At 29.0% G+C, this 16,919-nt stretch overlaps 2 protein-coding genes across 3 annotated transcripts; one reads left to right on the top strand and one right to left on the bottom strand.

The window, feature by feature from the left end:
• Window positions 1-1,105: 1,105 nt before the first annotated feature.
• On the top strand, window positions 1,106-2,794 carry LOC108482149 (uncharacterized). 2 transcript variants are annotated; one of them, XM_017785259.2, is made up of 3 exons: window positions 1,106-1,681; window positions 1,786-1,842; window positions 1,991-2,794. In XM_017785259.2, exon 3 carries the CDS (start codon window positions 2,001-2,003, stop codon window positions 2,595-2,597), a length of 597 nt encoding a protein of 198 aa, XP_017640748.1. In that variant the 5' UTR covers window positions 1,106-1,681; window positions 1,786-1,842; window positions 1,991-2,000; the 3' UTR covers window positions 2,598-2,794. The 2 variants fall into 2 exon arrangements, with proteins under 2 accessions (XP_017640748.1, XP_052886245.1); XM_053030285.1 differs by having other exon boundaries at window positions 1,966-2,794.
• A 10,378-nt stretch (window positions 2,795-13,172) lies between these two features.
• Window positions 13,173-14,374, bottom strand: LOC108482377 (heterodimeric geranylgeranyl pyrophosphate synthase small subunit, chloroplastic-like). Its single transcript, XM_017785507.2, has one exon. The coding sequence runs from the start codon at window positions 14,261-14,263 to the stop codon at window positions 13,376-13,378; it is 888 nt and encodes a 295-aa protein (XP_017640996.1). The 5' UTR covers window positions 14,264-14,374; the 3' UTR covers window positions 13,173-13,375.
• Window positions 14,375-16,919: the final 2,545 nt, after the last annotated feature.

Below are 16,919 nucleotides of genomic sequence, written 5' to 3'. Positions count from 1 at the left end.
AAATATACAATAATATTGTCATTAGCCAAATTAACGGTGAAAGGCCAAAATGAAAACATACTAAAACTAGGTGACTAAAATGAGAAAATTATATAACAATGGTGATATATTTGAGAATTTGATAACCATGGTGATTTTGCTTGTTATAGAGAGGTGGCTATTAGACAACTATAAACAATATGTTATTATAGAGAGATAATAGTTGTAAGCTTACAATAGAACTCATATCGTGAATTTTCATCAAATAAAAAAATTAAGAACTATGTTAAAAAGAAAAGAAAGAAAGTGCGAATCAAATCAACAAAATTAAAAATATATATATAACAAGTACATGTATTATTGCTTATGCATATTTTATTTTACGTTATTTCACATAATTAATTATAAAGTTCATAAATTTAACAAGTTCAATTAATCAATATGAGTTATCAAATAATTTAAGTAAGAAACTTAATAATTTATTGAATTGGTGTTGTTAATTCGACCCATTGACTGTTATTTTCATTTAATAAAATATGATTAATAAGTTTCATATGTGAAATTTAATCATTTTATTAAAATAATATTTTAATTGAGATAATTTTCATTTAATAAATGATAATTAATAAGTTTTGTTCTATAAAATAATTATAATTTTATTTAAAAATTTAGACCATATATTGTTATAGTCTTATAGAAAACTAATTGAACGAAAGTCATATTTTATATCTATGAATATTATTGTTATAAGTGAAATGTTGTCTTAACGAAATGTTGTTATAACTAGTAAGTGTTATAGAAAGAAGTGACTGTTGGAAACCATCAGCAATTCGGCTGCCCCACTACTATTGTTTAATCAAATACATAATTATCTCTTTTTATTATTAAATATAATTGTTTGACAAATAACTCTCCATTTTTTTTCCTTTCAATTAAAATTGTAAGGAAACCAAACACTATGGTTTATTTATTTATTAGAACTTGTAATTTAGATGCATTGGTCTTTAATACATGACTAAAATCAAGGGAGAAGGAAAAGGAAAAAAATATTTAATTAAAATAATATACAATTTGATCCTGTAATAAGACAACCCACATTTTGCCAAAAGAGAATATAAAATGAGATAATGATGATGTTAACCCTATAGTTTTATTTCTCTAGTGGGGAGATTAATCAAAGCTGTTTTTGCTAAAACCAATAACCAATAATTCACATCTCAAGATCAACTTCTCACTTATTTCTTCCATTCTTTCAAAATATCAATACCTATTTTTCTAGTGAAAAATCTTTGTTTATAAATGGTATTACAGTGAATGTGGATTTAGATGTTCATGCATGTCTGATTCATCCTGGGAAAATATTTAAAGGAAGTCAGTAAAATACAGCAAAACACCAAAAAAGATCATTACTCAATTCCCTTGTCTTTTGTCTTTCTTTTTTTTTTTTTTTTTTTTGGTTATGTCCTTTGTTCTATCAAAGTTAGGTTCTTGAAGGACTAAATGGAAATACTTGAGGCAGTAAGCACGCATTGATACAGGAGCAGATTTGTAAAGACAAAAACTATATGGCCTGTCTTATTCTTCTTTGTTTCATTCTTCACTGCTCTTTGTCTTCCACTTTGCCTATTTGAGTTCCTTTGGGAAAAAAAAAAAAAACATCTTGTCATCATCTCTCTGAAAATTTTTGTATCAATTGCTATAGGTGAGATTCTCAAGATATCTGGATCTAGAATCTGTATTTCTTGTTATTTGTAGAAAAAAAAAAAACCCCTTTTCTTTAACTGAAATTTCATTCTCATGATGCAGACCACTTTAGAATCTTGGGAAAGTTGTGGCTTTTGGAGGTTCTTAACACAAGGAAAGGTAGATGCTTTCTTTTTTTTCTATTACCTAGATAAATGTTCAATTCATTTCCAACATGTATGGTTTATTTCTGCAAGTAACCTTTGTTTGTTTTTGTATAAATATGTTGAATTTGGAGGAAAGTTGAAAGTAGATGATGTTTATGTAGGAATTCAGTAATGGAAGGTGATAGGTATAGTTATAGCAGGCAGGGGAGTGGTGTATGGAGATCCTTGAGAGATGGGGATTTTGAGGAAGAAGATGTTTGGGCAGTTCTCAAGGAAAGAAAAGATTCTACTAACAAACTTGGTCAACAATCCATTGAATCATCTGTTCCTGTTAGAAGACATCTCCCAAGTGCTGCAATGATGATCCCTAGAACTTTCTCTACTATTAATAACAGTAGCAATATTGGCAGTTCAAGCTCCGGTTCCAGTCATGAAGCTAATGGAGTTAAACAGCAATCAGCTCCTGTCAACATCCCTGATTGGTCTAACATCTCTAGAAACAAGTCAAAGAAGGGTTCCAATGGCTTATGGCATGATCATGATGATGGGGATGGTGACGGGGTTTTGGTTGGTTTTGAAGACAGTGATGATGATGATGTTGATGAGTACAATTCAAAGTTGCCACCACATGAATTCCTTGCTAAGAGGCTTGCAAGGAGTCAGATATCTTCTTTCTCGGTTTTTGAAGGTGTTGGGAGGAAACTCAAAGGGAGGGATTTGAGGAAAGTGAGAAATGCAGTTTTAACAAAAACAGGTTTCCTTGAATAATGGTCAATGTTAAAGCTTTTCCCCATTGTTGTAATTCATAGATGGTAAAATGTCAAATGTGGAACTGTTTTCAATGTTGGTATTTTGTTAGTCTAGTGTTTATGTATAGGGATTTTGAATGAACAAATGATCATTGTCAGATGTGTTTTTATTAGAAAATATTCAATTAAAGCCATGGATTTGAATTATCAGTGAAATTCGAGTCCTGATACTTATCAAGGTGCTGATGAGTATTTTACCCATTTTGACATAATCGTTCGGCATCTATGTATAAAAGCATCCTTCCACATGCAATCAATTTATGCAGAGTACAAAGGAAGGTGATATAAGTTGGCATTGAACCAACTCAGCCTAGTGCCTGATGTGTCCATATCATGATATCATTCTCAAGGTTGAACAAAGCCTCGCTAGGTACCAAAACTGGGATTTGGGACCATAGAGTTAATTGGTCATGTTGCTTTCTGTTTCTATCATTTTAGGCTTCGGGGTTAGGCAATTAAAACTCTTCCATTCATTGAATAAGGTTTCTCTTTCATATTTCATCATAAACTTGTAAAACGACACATTCTAGATTCCTTTTTACCACCTTTTTTTTGTGATTACATGACATTCTTTTATTTTGTGATGTAATAAAATAATATTTAGATTTTGTTAATAAATATTATCTATGTTTTCAATTAAATTTGGATGCATAATTAATCAACACCTCTTTTTAATCACATGGGAGATCTTTCACATCCAACTTACTAAATTATCAACGAAGGAAAGGGTTCTCCAAGAGTTATGGTTGAGATTGAAAGAAATCTAATCTAACAGTAATTTTAGCTTGAAAATGCACATTTTTCAATAAGTCTGAATTCTGTTTGTCGGCAATCATTTTAGGGTTAAGAGAAAATGGAAGTGGGCTGCTTTCGTGATGTTTAAAGCCTGCAATGATATCAACCACAAATAGGCCTATGCCCAGATTTCATTATTGGCCCTAAATCTCAAAGCCGAGGGAAAGGGACTTCAACTCCAACATTTTAATCTATTTTAGGATAATGTTTTTATACTATATCATATTATATTATACTCATGGAAAAGATTGTATAAAATAGTGACGCTACATCACTTGTATCTCCTTTTTAAAAATTTAATGTCATATTAGCATTTTCATCTTGAAAAATTCAAATCTAAATTAAAATCCTGAAATTCAAGATGAAATTGTTGATATGTGTAACGACCCGAACTTTAAGGTTATTAGAAAAGTGTATTTTCGGGTCACTATTTTTGAAAAATGGATTAGAAAATATTTATTAAAAATATTTATGAAGTTAATCGAGTGGTTAATTAGAGTTTTAATTAAGTGAATTTAGCTTAATTAAGAGTAATTAGAAAAAATGACTAAATTGAATAGGATGAAAGTTGAATTGTAGATTAAAAGAAAATAAAAGGACCAAATAGGCAATTATGCCTAATGTATGAATTTAGGCGGCAAAAGATGGAAGTGTCTAGGATTTTCTTATATTAATTAATTAATTAATTAATTATTATGGTTATTATTATTTAATTAATATTAAATTATTATATTATAAAATAAATTGAAATAAAGACAAATGTGTGATGATAAAATTGTACAAGTGTAATATATGTATTTGAACACATGGAATATAATTATATATTTACTTAATTTTAGAATAAAAGATATTTATTAATTAAATAATTAAATAATGAGATTTTTGTTTGATAAATAAATTAAATAATGACAATTGTAATGAATTTATTGGTACAAATGTGAAATATAAGTGTGTACAATTGTAATATTAGTATTTAATATTAAATAAGATGTTTATTAATTAAATAATTATATTATGAGATTTTTATGTAATAAATATATTAAATTATGACAAATGTATGGTAAAATTTGTGACATGTGTAATAATAAAAAAGCATACAAGTGTTAAATAAATATTTGTTATTAAATAGATTTTTAAATATAGATATTTTATTTTTATTATTATATTTTATATATATATATATATAGTAAATAAATAAAGAAAAGAGAAAGGAAACAAAGAAAAGAAACAGAATAGGCAAACGAGAAGGAAAGAAAGAAAGGAGAAAGAAAATAAAAAGGGAGAATTGGGGTTTGAAGGTTTGGAAGTTTAATAGGTAAGTTAATTTAGCCCTTTTTACTTAATTTTGATGTTTTAAAAGCTTTAGAACAAAGTTTTGATGAAATTAAATTAATATTTTGAAAGTTATTAGAATTCTAAATATTGTTCATGTTGAATAAAAAAATGAATTAGGGTTAGATTGATAGGAATTCAAGTTAGAAATGAAATAAGGATTGAATTGTAAAGTAATTCATAAGTTTTATGTTGAAGGACTAAATTGATGAAATTTTCGAAATTAGGAAAATATGCTGAAAATTTAATAGTTAAGTATGAATTTGGACAAAATTTGAATGGAAATGAAGTATGAATTGAGATAGAAAAAGTAAGTGAATTTAGTTAAGATTAAATTGAAATTAAAGTAGAAATTGAATCAAAATTGTATTAATTAGATATAAATTAGTAGAGAATTAACGAATATGAATTGTTTTAATTCCATAGCTAATGTTGTCTCGGAAATCTCGGCTAAGCAAGGAAAAATGGCAAAGACAACGGAGTTAGCTCGAGAAAATACGGTTTGTATTTCTATAATCCGAACTCAGTCATTATTTGTTATATTTATATACGATGACAATTGTTAGTGTTAGAATTATGATATTTTACAATTGAAATAGATTGATTTTGGTATGTGATGAATTTATCAAATTTATATTGATTGAAATCATTTTGATTGAATTTATATTGATTGAAATATAATATATATATATATATATATATGATTTATGTAAAAATTTGAATATTGAATGAATGTTATATTGAAAAAATTATATTGATTGGAAATATGAGGAATTGATATGAATATATGTGATTATTAGAATGATATATTGATGAAAGACTTATTAAATTGAGAAAGTGAATCAAATACCCTATTAACAGTATCGGACCAGATTGGATACAAATGGCATGCCATTGGATTTGTGATGTGATGGGGAGATTTGTGGTTCGGCCGAGAAGATGTTTCTGTTATTATATACTTCGGTTTATCCGAAGAGGCATTTAATGCCTTATTGGTGTGTTTGAGAGGATATGATATACTGGTGTGTTATGGAGGATTTATAATATTCCGGGTGTGTTTGGGTTGGATATTCTGGTGTGTTTGGGAGGAATCCGCGTATCTATCAGAGTCCGAGTCTTGTTAATAGGGGTAAACAAGTGAAAAGATAAATCGAGTGAATTTGATTGATTGAGCTATTGGAATGAAATGAGAAACTGAATTGAGAATTGAAATTGAGATATGAGATTGAAAACATACACCAAAAGGTTCATGAAATGAGTGAAGTTCAAATGGATAATGATTGATGTTAGAATGAATTAAAATGGTATATTGTTAAGAAGTAAAGTGTGAATACAAATGAATTGTGAATATATTGTAAAGAATTTATACAGTAACCAAATGAAAAGAATTGAGCAAATATATTGTTGTGTTTGTTATATGGCTTGTATAGAATTTTTATGGTAAGTAAATGAAACTTATCTATAAAATAAATAAATGAATAGTTATATTTGTTATTGTGATTTTAAGTTTAATTGTTATATTATCAAGTGTTCGGATTATAGAAATACCACTGAGTATACCATACACAATTAATGCGATTTGTTTCGTCATGCAGTTAAGTAAAGATAGAACGTTGAATCAAAGATCCTAGGCCGATCCCGAATTCAATGAGGTAAAGTGTGTTAATTATGGGTAATGGCATGTACCTAGGATGTCTTATGTGTGTCATTTTGAAATTGTAAATGTAAGGATGAAATAAATAAATTTAGGTTTGGTTATGGTATAAAATAGGATTTGACTAATTTGGTATGAATTTGAATTTTGTGAGACAATGTCGATTGATTTTGGAATTCCTTTTTGAATTGGGAAAATCATTAAAATTGTATAAAAATAATTATGAGCTATAATTTATATGCTTAGAATCTTTAATGAGTATATTTTCAAGAAAAATAAACAGAAACATCATCCGAGTCCTATGCTATGAGATAATTAAATTTTAGTAAAAAAGGGTCGAAGTTGTCAAATAGCAGACTAGGGGTAACTTTGAGGAATAAACTGTACTAATTGGCTATATTAAAAATTATTAAAATTTTATGGTAGAAAGCTATATGAGTCTAGTTTTAAGGAAAATTAACGGAACTTAATTTGAAGTTTCGTAGCTCCAGTTATAAATATTTTAGTGACTGCTGCTCAAGAAGACAGCTTTGACATAAACATAAGAAAATAATGGAATTGTGTGTAATTATTCTGTAAAATCCGGTAATGCTCCATAACCCTCTTCTGGTGACGGTTTGGGGTTAAGGGGTGTTACAATATGGCATTAAACTATTGGGAAGAGATAAGATCCATGTTTCATAGAATCCTTTCTCTTATGTGCATTGTACACGTGTGTCACCAAAGACATAAATGGCCCTTTAGTGTATTATCTACAGTTTGTTTAGAGTTTCAAATTCAACGATGGCAACTAAACACAAAAGTTATGCTTATTGTGGGACATAATACCTTCTTGCATGAGCTGACGACATTCGAAAAACATACACTACTTGTGTCTGCATTCTTGAAAGCACCCCTTTCTTTCAAGAGGATTCACGGTATTTCAACCTCTTTACATCGAATTAAACCACATGCTTTATTATTTGTTCGGATCCTCATCATTTCCTTTTGAGTTTCATTCTTACAAATGTACTTCTTAAGGGAGATACTTAATGTGCTAGCTATAACACTACACGGGCCAATATACGTAACCCTTAATATCCATAATTTACGATTAAGACTATTGGGGTACATAGTTTCATTCACTCCCTTAATTTTTGTCTTTCAGTCTCAAAATCGATGAAAGCAGTCTCATACAAGGATAATTTAAAAGTGTATATATATATATATATTCCATTCTATTCTAATATATTAGGTGATAGAGTAGCCTCTGAGAGATATTTATGTGTCTACATTTCTTCCTTTAGAGTGATTTAGGGTGAGTTAAAATAAGCGGTGTGTTTACCTGCGGTTAGTGTAAAAACAACGATGGCAGTGAGATTAGATATTGTAGCGATACTGTAGCACGAGACAAAAAGTAAGTTAAACGCATCGCACCGCCACCCCCCCAAACCCACCCTTAATTTGCTACAAATAGTTTGAGGTAATCCTAATTACACAATTTCCACTCTGTCATTTTCAGATAATGATTTATTTCATCATTAAATTTTATAGAGTTCCTTTTAATCTTTGAACTTTTATTATTTTTTCAAATTACTTTAAAAAAAGTTAAGATTTGTTGATGTGATGGATGACATGTTCACATTTAATAAATTTTAAAAATATTTTTTATATTTTATATTTTGAATAATTTAAATTATTTTTAATTGTAAAAATACTTTTTATAATTTTTGAATTTTAAAATTTTAAAAATTAATTAAATGTAACATGGCAATCCACATGTATGCTATGTTGATAAAATTAAAAAATATTAATTTTTTATTTATTTTAAGGTAATTTGACAAAAATATAAATTTAAAAGTTAAAATATAAAAATTAAATAAAATTAAAATGACTTTTTTATAAAATTGAAATGACATTTTTATAAATTTTAAGTTGTCTTGTTAAAAACCTTTACTAGGAAAACCCAATGGAACAAAACCATGATTAAAAAAAAAGAGTACAACTTGTTTTTAAACTCCCCCTGATGGCAACATTACATTATATTTTTGAGTTGACGCATTCCAATCTTGTGTAGTAGTCTTTCAAATATTGAAGTTGGCAATGCCTTAGTAAAAAGATTTACTAAATAATAATTTTTGAGTTAAACATTTATATCACCTCTTTTCTCAAGATCATTGATGAATAATAATTTCGGTGAAATATATTTAGTTCTATCACCTTTGATGTAACCACCTTTCAATTGAGCTATACATGCTGCATTATCTTCATGTAAGATAGTTGACATCTTTTCCTGTAAAAGCAAATTACATATTTTCTGGATATGTTGGGTCAATAACCTTAGCCAAACACACTCTCGACTTGCCTCATACATTGCAATTATTTCTGCATGATTGAAGAAGCGGCAACTAATGTTTGCTTTGTTGAATGCCATGATATGGCAGTATCCCTACATGTAAATGAACATCCTATTTGAGATCTACCTTTATGTGGATCCGATAAGTATCCAGTATCAGCATAGCTGACTAATAGAGGTTTTGAATAATTTGAATAAAACAACCCTATATCAATATTACCTCTGAGATATCTAAATACATGTTTAATTACATTCCAATGTCTACGTGTTGGAGAAGAACTGAATCTTGCTAACAAGTTTACAGCGAGAGCTATATCAGGTCTTGTGTTTTAAATGCTCGATTTGTAAGTCAAGACAAAACTTTGTTTTTCCAAGATCATTCATCTCAAATTCTTTCTTTAAACAATTTACTGTATTTTGAAGCTTTTTAGGAGTTCCAATAATATTTATATCATCAACATAAACAACAATTATTAGAAAATCTGATCCAAACCTTTTTATAAAGACACATGGACAAATTGGATCATTTTTGTAACCTTCTTTTAACAAGGATTCCTTAAGACGATTGTACCATATACCTCTAGATTGTTTTAATCCATATAAACTTTTCTTTAATCTGATCGAGTAATTTTCTCAATAAACTCTATATCTTTTTGGGATTTTAAATCCTTCAGGGATTTTAATATAAATTTCACTATCAAATGAACCATATAAATAGGATGTAACAACATCCATTAGATGCAAGTCAAGTTTTTCACTTACTGCTGAACTAATAAGATATCTAAACATGATTGCATCCACCACAGGAGAATATGTCTCTTCATAATCAATGTCAGGCCTTTGTAAAAATCATTGTGCTACAAGTTGAGCTTTATATCTTACGACTTCATCAATTTCATTTTGTTTTCACACAAATACCCATTTATATCCTACCGGCTTTTACACCTTTAGGTGTTTGGACTACAAGTCCAAAAACTTCACGTTTAGAAAGTGAATTCAATTCTACTTGAATTACATCTTTCCATTTTGGCCAATCGTTTCTATTTTTACATTCCTTAGTAGATTTAGGCTTAAGATCCGCATTTTCTTTTATTATTTCAATAGTAATATCATAAGCAAAATTGTTGTCGACAACTGCATTTTTTTCGATTCCATCTTTTTCTCGTATTAACATAACTTATCGAGATATCTTTATTTTCATCATTTCCATTTTCACTTTTAGGTACCTAAATCTCTTCTTGAGTTTTACAATTAGTTATGTCATGAGGCTCTTCAGTAACCTCCGCCTCCACTATATGACCATCTTGAATGCTTGCTCCTTTCCTTTTATGAGAATTTTTATCTTTGGAACCAACTGGTCTTCCACGCTTTAAGCATGGATTCTTTAGTACTAACAGTTTGCCCTATTAGGACATCAATTCGTATTGGAGCATTTTCAACTGGTATGTGAGATTTAATGAATCTGGTAGTTAACTTGTAAAATGAATCATTTGTTGAACTTCTAGTTCATATTGATTTGTACGAGGATCTTAGATATTGATAATTTATTTCAAGTACTTTATTAATCCAGCTTTTTATCCTTACCCCCTAATGTTGGGAAAACTGACAGCTCATGTCATAATTAAATCTCGAATTAATAGCTCAAAAATATTATCAGGAGACTCATATAAATATACATTTCCAATCTCTTATTATGACTTGTGCGTTGTGGTAGAGCAATTGGAACATATACCTCACATCCAAAAATTGTAAGATGGAAAATATTTGGCTCTGAACCAAAAATCAATTGTAATGGGGAGTATTTATAATTTATTAGCTTGATGCGTACAACATGTAAATCAAAACAATCTCATGTGGAAATAGAAAGTTTTGTTCTCATAAGTAATAATTTAGCTATTAGTTGGAAGCATTTGATAAACAATTCAGCTAAATCATTTTGTGCGTCAACATGAGCTACAGGATGTTCAACTTTTATCCCAATTGACATACAATAATCATTGAAAACTTGGGATGTAAACTCACCAACATTAGCAAGATGAATTGTTTTAGTTGCATAATCTGAAATTAATCATTTAAACAAGCAGTTTCGCAAACGACAAGTTGCGAGTTGATAACGCATGTGATTATTTTATAGATGTATCTACCAAAATCATATAATATCAAAATCATTCACGTGGTGGATGAATGGATCCATATTAAATCTCAACTTTAGCTAGTGAGTTTCTAAGAACCAATTTTTTTATTGAGAACAAGCAACAAATGAGAATTCTTTAAATTAAAGAATCTTCTGGTTCTTTAATGGAGGTCCATGTGAATTCTCAATTAATTTTCGCATCATATACGATCCAGGATGGTCTAACTAGTCACGCCAAGTAGTAAACGCATTTGTATTAGTAAACTTCTGGTTTACTTTGTGTTTCAATTGTACTAAATTGTAACAAATTGATAATTTTATTATCATTTATTTTAATTTGTATCCACATATAAGTAATATTGTGACATATATTACTGGAAATGTCTAAATCAATGTGAAGTCCATAATGCTACCAAGTCAATAAATATAATTTCTAAATAATTATATGTAATATTCACTTCAGGGAATATGCCAAAATCTTCAAATGCCCAAAAATCTATTAATAGCAAACTTTGAAAGTGGATCTTATTTTCCAGGTGTACAACAGGTACATAACCAATGACTTTTCATACATAAGTTTTCTCTCTTGCAAGTTCTCATCAGTAATATTTTACCACGTAATTTTAATTGAGAACTTATTCTGAATACTATAGAGTTATACTCATAGTTTTTAAAAAATATTTGCAACTTTAGGCTCATCCAACCATAATAAGCTTTAGATAGAATTATAATATTCTATTACTCATGAGTAGATCTTTTACTTTCAACCTTTTAATAGGATGATGACAAAAGAATATCATAAAAATTATAAATTAATAACTCAATCCCTTTTTTATTCATATGAAATATAATATTTTCCTCATTCACAATCTCAATATGAGATCCATTACAAATATCTTTTAAAAGTAATGCATTAAATAATTTTATACTTTTAGATATTGATTTATTAGCTCTTCCGAGCTTTCAACTAATTTTATATTATCAAAAATTGAAATAATATTTGTTTGTTTCAAGACCAAATAAGATAAATATTTTCTATCTCGTAATGGTAAAATTCATTACTACATTTTTATATCCTTCCTCAAAGAATATTAATAGAAATAAAATATTTAAGTATACGCCACATATGTGGCCAATAATATTTCATATCATATTGATAGCATAAGTTATCTTTACCCTTTAAAGAGTTATCTTAAAACTCTCATTGTTCTCTTATTACTATGTTCCTACTTTTAGTGGTCCATAATTATATATTTTATTTTCATTATGTTTACATTCACTTCAAGGAATGCAACAAATCTAGTAGGATGAACTTATAAATATCCCAATAGATTCTTTGTTTCATAGTCACCATTGCAAACATGCGTGAGATTTCAAATCAAAATTGATCTATTCATGATTATTTTCCAACTATAATAAAAAAATAATAAAATATACCTGAAGATCTTTAACATCATTGTCACCACCTTGACTATTATCATGAGCACAAATCTATACTTTACCTATGCTTGTACAATAAATCAAAGATCGGTAATAAAAACCATAATCCATTATGAGATTGAATCTTTCAACACCTCGAAGGTGAAGTTGTAAGAGTGAAAGTTTAAGGTGAAAAAGAATTTGATTTGTGGGACGAATTCGAAAGATTTTGAAAAAATATAGAGAATCATCGTGCTGATAACGTGTTGTAAAATAAAGAGAGATAACGAGAATAAAGAACAAAGAACAAAGAACAAAGAAAATATGAAAGCAACAAAGAATGTGCTTTATTAATCAAAAGGATAATTTATAATTCTTCATCGGATCTATTTATAGGCATAAGAAGTATAAAATAAGTAGAGATCTAATTCTAATAACAATTAGAATTTATAACTATTAGAATTTAAAGTACATCAAAATTTTATTTTTATCACAATGGGCATCCACTTAATAAGATATTCATAACACTTTTTATCATTTTTAAATTTTTAAAATTTTAAAATTTTTAAAAATTAATTAAATATTAATTTATTCGTTTCTTTTAAGGTAGTTTAACAAAATATAAATTTAAAAGTTAGAATATAAAAATTAAAATAACTTTTTTATAAATTTGAAGAATGAAACAACCCATTATACCATAAATAAAATAGTGGGGCCCCAATAATAAAGGTATTTTCTCAGGCTTATGACGTGCGGAATTTAAATTCAACAATGATAGAATTAATAGACACGTGAGGGCAAGCAAGGGAGATTGGGTCCCTCAAAATGGGTAAATCTAACGGTTAAGTCACTCTCTTAAGATACCTATTTATAATTTAATTATGTCCTTAAAAATAATAAAATTATAACTTAACCACTAATTTTTTTTAACAACATCTAGAAAAATTGAATTTGAAATATTAGAGAGAAAATTTACAACACATGGACAAATAGATGCGACGACAGAAAAGCACAATATTTATTAACTCATTGCCAAATTTACCCTGGACATTATACATAAAACTAGGCTCAAAATAACTTAGATATTGCTTCAACCTTTGCCTCATTGAAACCTCTCAATTCATTGGTGGCTAATTTTCTAGTCTCCTCCACCAATTCCTTCAAATCTTTGCTGTTTCTTTCATCTCTTCTTATCATTCCTTGTATTTTTCCTATGTATAGACCGTACCTTCTCATTTTCTCTATCTCCACTTCACTTCCGCCTGCTAATATCGCGCCACACGCGGCCGCGCAACCGTGTAATGTGCCTTCGTATTTTTCGCTAACACGTTCGTTTTGTCTGATATTGCTTGACTCATAAGGTTCCACTTCGTAATATTGTCCATGAACCATGCCCTGTGAGCCTATAGCACGTGTGATCTCGACCATTACACGTAATACTCGATCCGAATTCTTTTGAGTCGGATCATCCGATACGGCCAACAGCTCGAGCCCGAATGGTATCATTGCGTCCCCGGTGAGTAACTCAATGTTTGGACCGTAGAGATGTTGGATCTCGGATTTGGGCCTAGAGCTTTGGGTCAAGGGAAGGTGTTCGTGAGCGAAGGAAGCTGCATACATGAGCTGAAGTGCTGATGCCGCGGGCAAAGCGTGGTCCCGGTGACCCCCGACAAGCTCGCAGGCGGCCACGCATAATGCAGGAGCAGTGCTCCGTGGGGCGGAAAACGTCAAATGGTTCATGGGTTCGAAAACAGAGAGGGGTTCTCGTACCGGTATGGCTTGCTTGAGATGAGTTTCAATGTCAGCGTTTATGGTGGTCCAATAAGATTGGTTGCTTGACATGGTGACTTTGAAAAGCCTACAAGGCAATTGGGAAGGAAATTGACGTGTGGGAATCGGTGTGTAAGGAACATGGAATACTGGGCTGCCATGGATGTGGGAGAGAGCTCTGCCCATGGATGAGATGTTGAAGAAAGGAGATTTTGGGTTTTGGAATTACTTTCTGGAGATTGTGGAGGAAGAGGAGGTTGCACGACAATTATATAACATGGGATGTCACTATTATCATGTCTGATATTTTTTGTGGTATTATTGCTATTAAAATATGACACGGGGGACACGTGTTTGAGCATTATAAATTATTTATTAATATTAGGTTTAAATAAACTTTTAGGCTTAAATTTATCACTTTTTCACAACTTTTTTAATTCAAATTAGGCCCCAAACTTGATAATTATTCTTATATTAGGGTTTAAATATTTTTTTGTCCAAGTTAAGTTTTGAAATTGACAACTGTATACACATTAGGGCTTAAATTTTTTTGTCCAAGTTAGTCTTTGAAAACCTTAAAGTTTAGGCTCTATTGTGGGGCATTGCCAAGTTCAATGACTAATTTAGATAAAAAAAATTTCTCAATGTGGAACAGTTGCCTAATCCAGGTCCTAATGTGAGAATAATTGCCAAATTCATGACTTAACTTAGAAAAAAAAAATTTAGACCCCACTATAACAAAAATTATCAAATTCAAGCTCAAAATAGTAATTTAACCATTAATATTATTTTAGGTTCTTAATAAAAAATATTCCTTTTAATTTTTCAAGAAATATAAATTCGTGTCCAATAATTCAAAAAGGAGAAAGTAGTTGAGAGTTTTGTACTCATACCTTAATGTTTTATAATATCAATATTCCTCTTTAATTAAAAGAAAAACACTCATGCTTAAGTATGAAATGTGTTTAACCTCTTGAGGGTTATAAAGAAACAGTATGAAATGTGTTTTAATTCATATTAATTCTAGGGTTAATATATTATCTAGTACTTGAGTTTGGTTTTAATGTTTAATTTGGTACTTGAGTTTAACTTCAATATTCACTTTGATACTTGAGTTTTTCTTTGTCCTATTTAAGTACTCTAGTTTGGTTTCAATGTTCAATTTGGTACTTGAGCTTTATTTTTTTGTCGCAATTGAGTACCTATGTTTTGTTTATTAGAGTACATGTTCATTGGGTTGTTTGATTTGAGTACAAAATTGAATATTGAAATCAAATTCAAATATCAAATTGAGACACAAAAAACTTAGATACCAAATTAAGGGTTGAAGCTAAATTTAGGCAACATATATTATATTAACCCTTAATTAGTTTAGATTGATCTCAATTAACAATTAAGAAATAATTGATCAAAATTACGCTTAATTTCATTTGAAAAAACTATGAAGTTAATAAGGAATTTAAAATCATTGTGTTGACATTATAATTATTATTATTATTATTGTTATTATAATTATTGATCAGTAAAATTCACAATTATGGTAAAAGAATTCATTTATCTCAATATTTTCAAGAAAAAAATAAAGAAAACATGAGATGTATTGAATTTCAAATAATTACTTTTAGAATACATATTTGGAATTGCACTAAAAGTAGAGTCAATTCAATTGGTATTCACCACCATGTTTTAGTCAAAATGGTAATCATGTGGAGTAGAACACAAAATGTCTTTAGATTAAAAAAATGAAAAAGGAAAAAGGAAAGTACAAAAAGGTTAGAATGTCAATTGGCCGTAAAGTTTGAAGATATTTCTAATCATGCCATTCACGACCGTATCCCAACATTTAGAACCAAAAAGAAAGCAGTTTAGGGTACTTCTTTAGCGACCACATTCATCATCACATTGAGACGGTTAGCCGTAGTTTTGTGCACGAAATTAAATTATAATTTTTATAATAATAAAAATATAATTTTATTTTTAAATTTTAAATAATTTAAATAAAAAATTTTATTTTAAGAGATGGAGATTCTTATTAATCTCTAACTATGCCCAAAACAGTATAATTTTTAATATGTAATATAATAATTTTAAATACCAAACTCAAAAATAGTAAATTTTGGGATTATTTTGTAAGGGATATTTTGACATTGAGATTAATGAGATTTAAATTTGTAATAGATTGTATGCCCATCGATAGCAGGGCAACTACAAACGTCCACGCAAACTACAAATATTTTTAAATTAAATACGATTATATTTATTTAGAAGAATTATTATGTTACTTAGATATAAACATAGCAGTAAATAAGAGGTATGATTCAAGCAATCAGTAAATTAATAAATATGTTCAGATATTATTAGTAAGAGAAATGATAAATATTTACAATTTAATATATTATAAGATATTAAATATGATTATATTATGATGACTCAAAAGGAATATACACTAATCACCACACTGCTGGATAATAATTCTTTATTTCCTTAAAATAATGTCACATTTTCCTCTAAAACGTCCTACAGAAGAATGCTAGAGTCATTGCACCTTAGTTGAATTTAGCTTTTTAGCTATCAAATCAAATTTTGACAATAGATTTAGATGCATACTGCAAACCAACAACATTGCTATTATCATGTATATATCATCTAAACTCCCATATATTGATTCATTTGCTTGAAAATTGCATTAACATCGACAGCCGATTTAATAAGTTTTAACCTATTCCCATCACATTCATTCTCTCATTATTAGAATATGATCTAATGATCGATAAATCGCAGCAATATGTCAATTGCATTCTATTCAATTATTGGTTCTTTGTTGATTGGAAGGCAAACTACG

The sequence above is a fragment of the Gossypium arboreum genome, chromosome 1 (assembly GCF_025698485.1).
Source record: "Gossypium arboreum isolate Shixiya-1 chromosome 1, ASM2569848v2, whole genome shotgun sequence".
In the NCBI taxonomy this organism is placed as follows: Eukaryota; Viridiplantae; Streptophyta; class Magnoliopsida; order Malvales; family Malvaceae; genus Gossypium; species Gossypium arboreum.
Note: the sequence above shows the minus strand (reverse complement) of the source record. Positions and strands in the feature narration are given on the sequence as shown.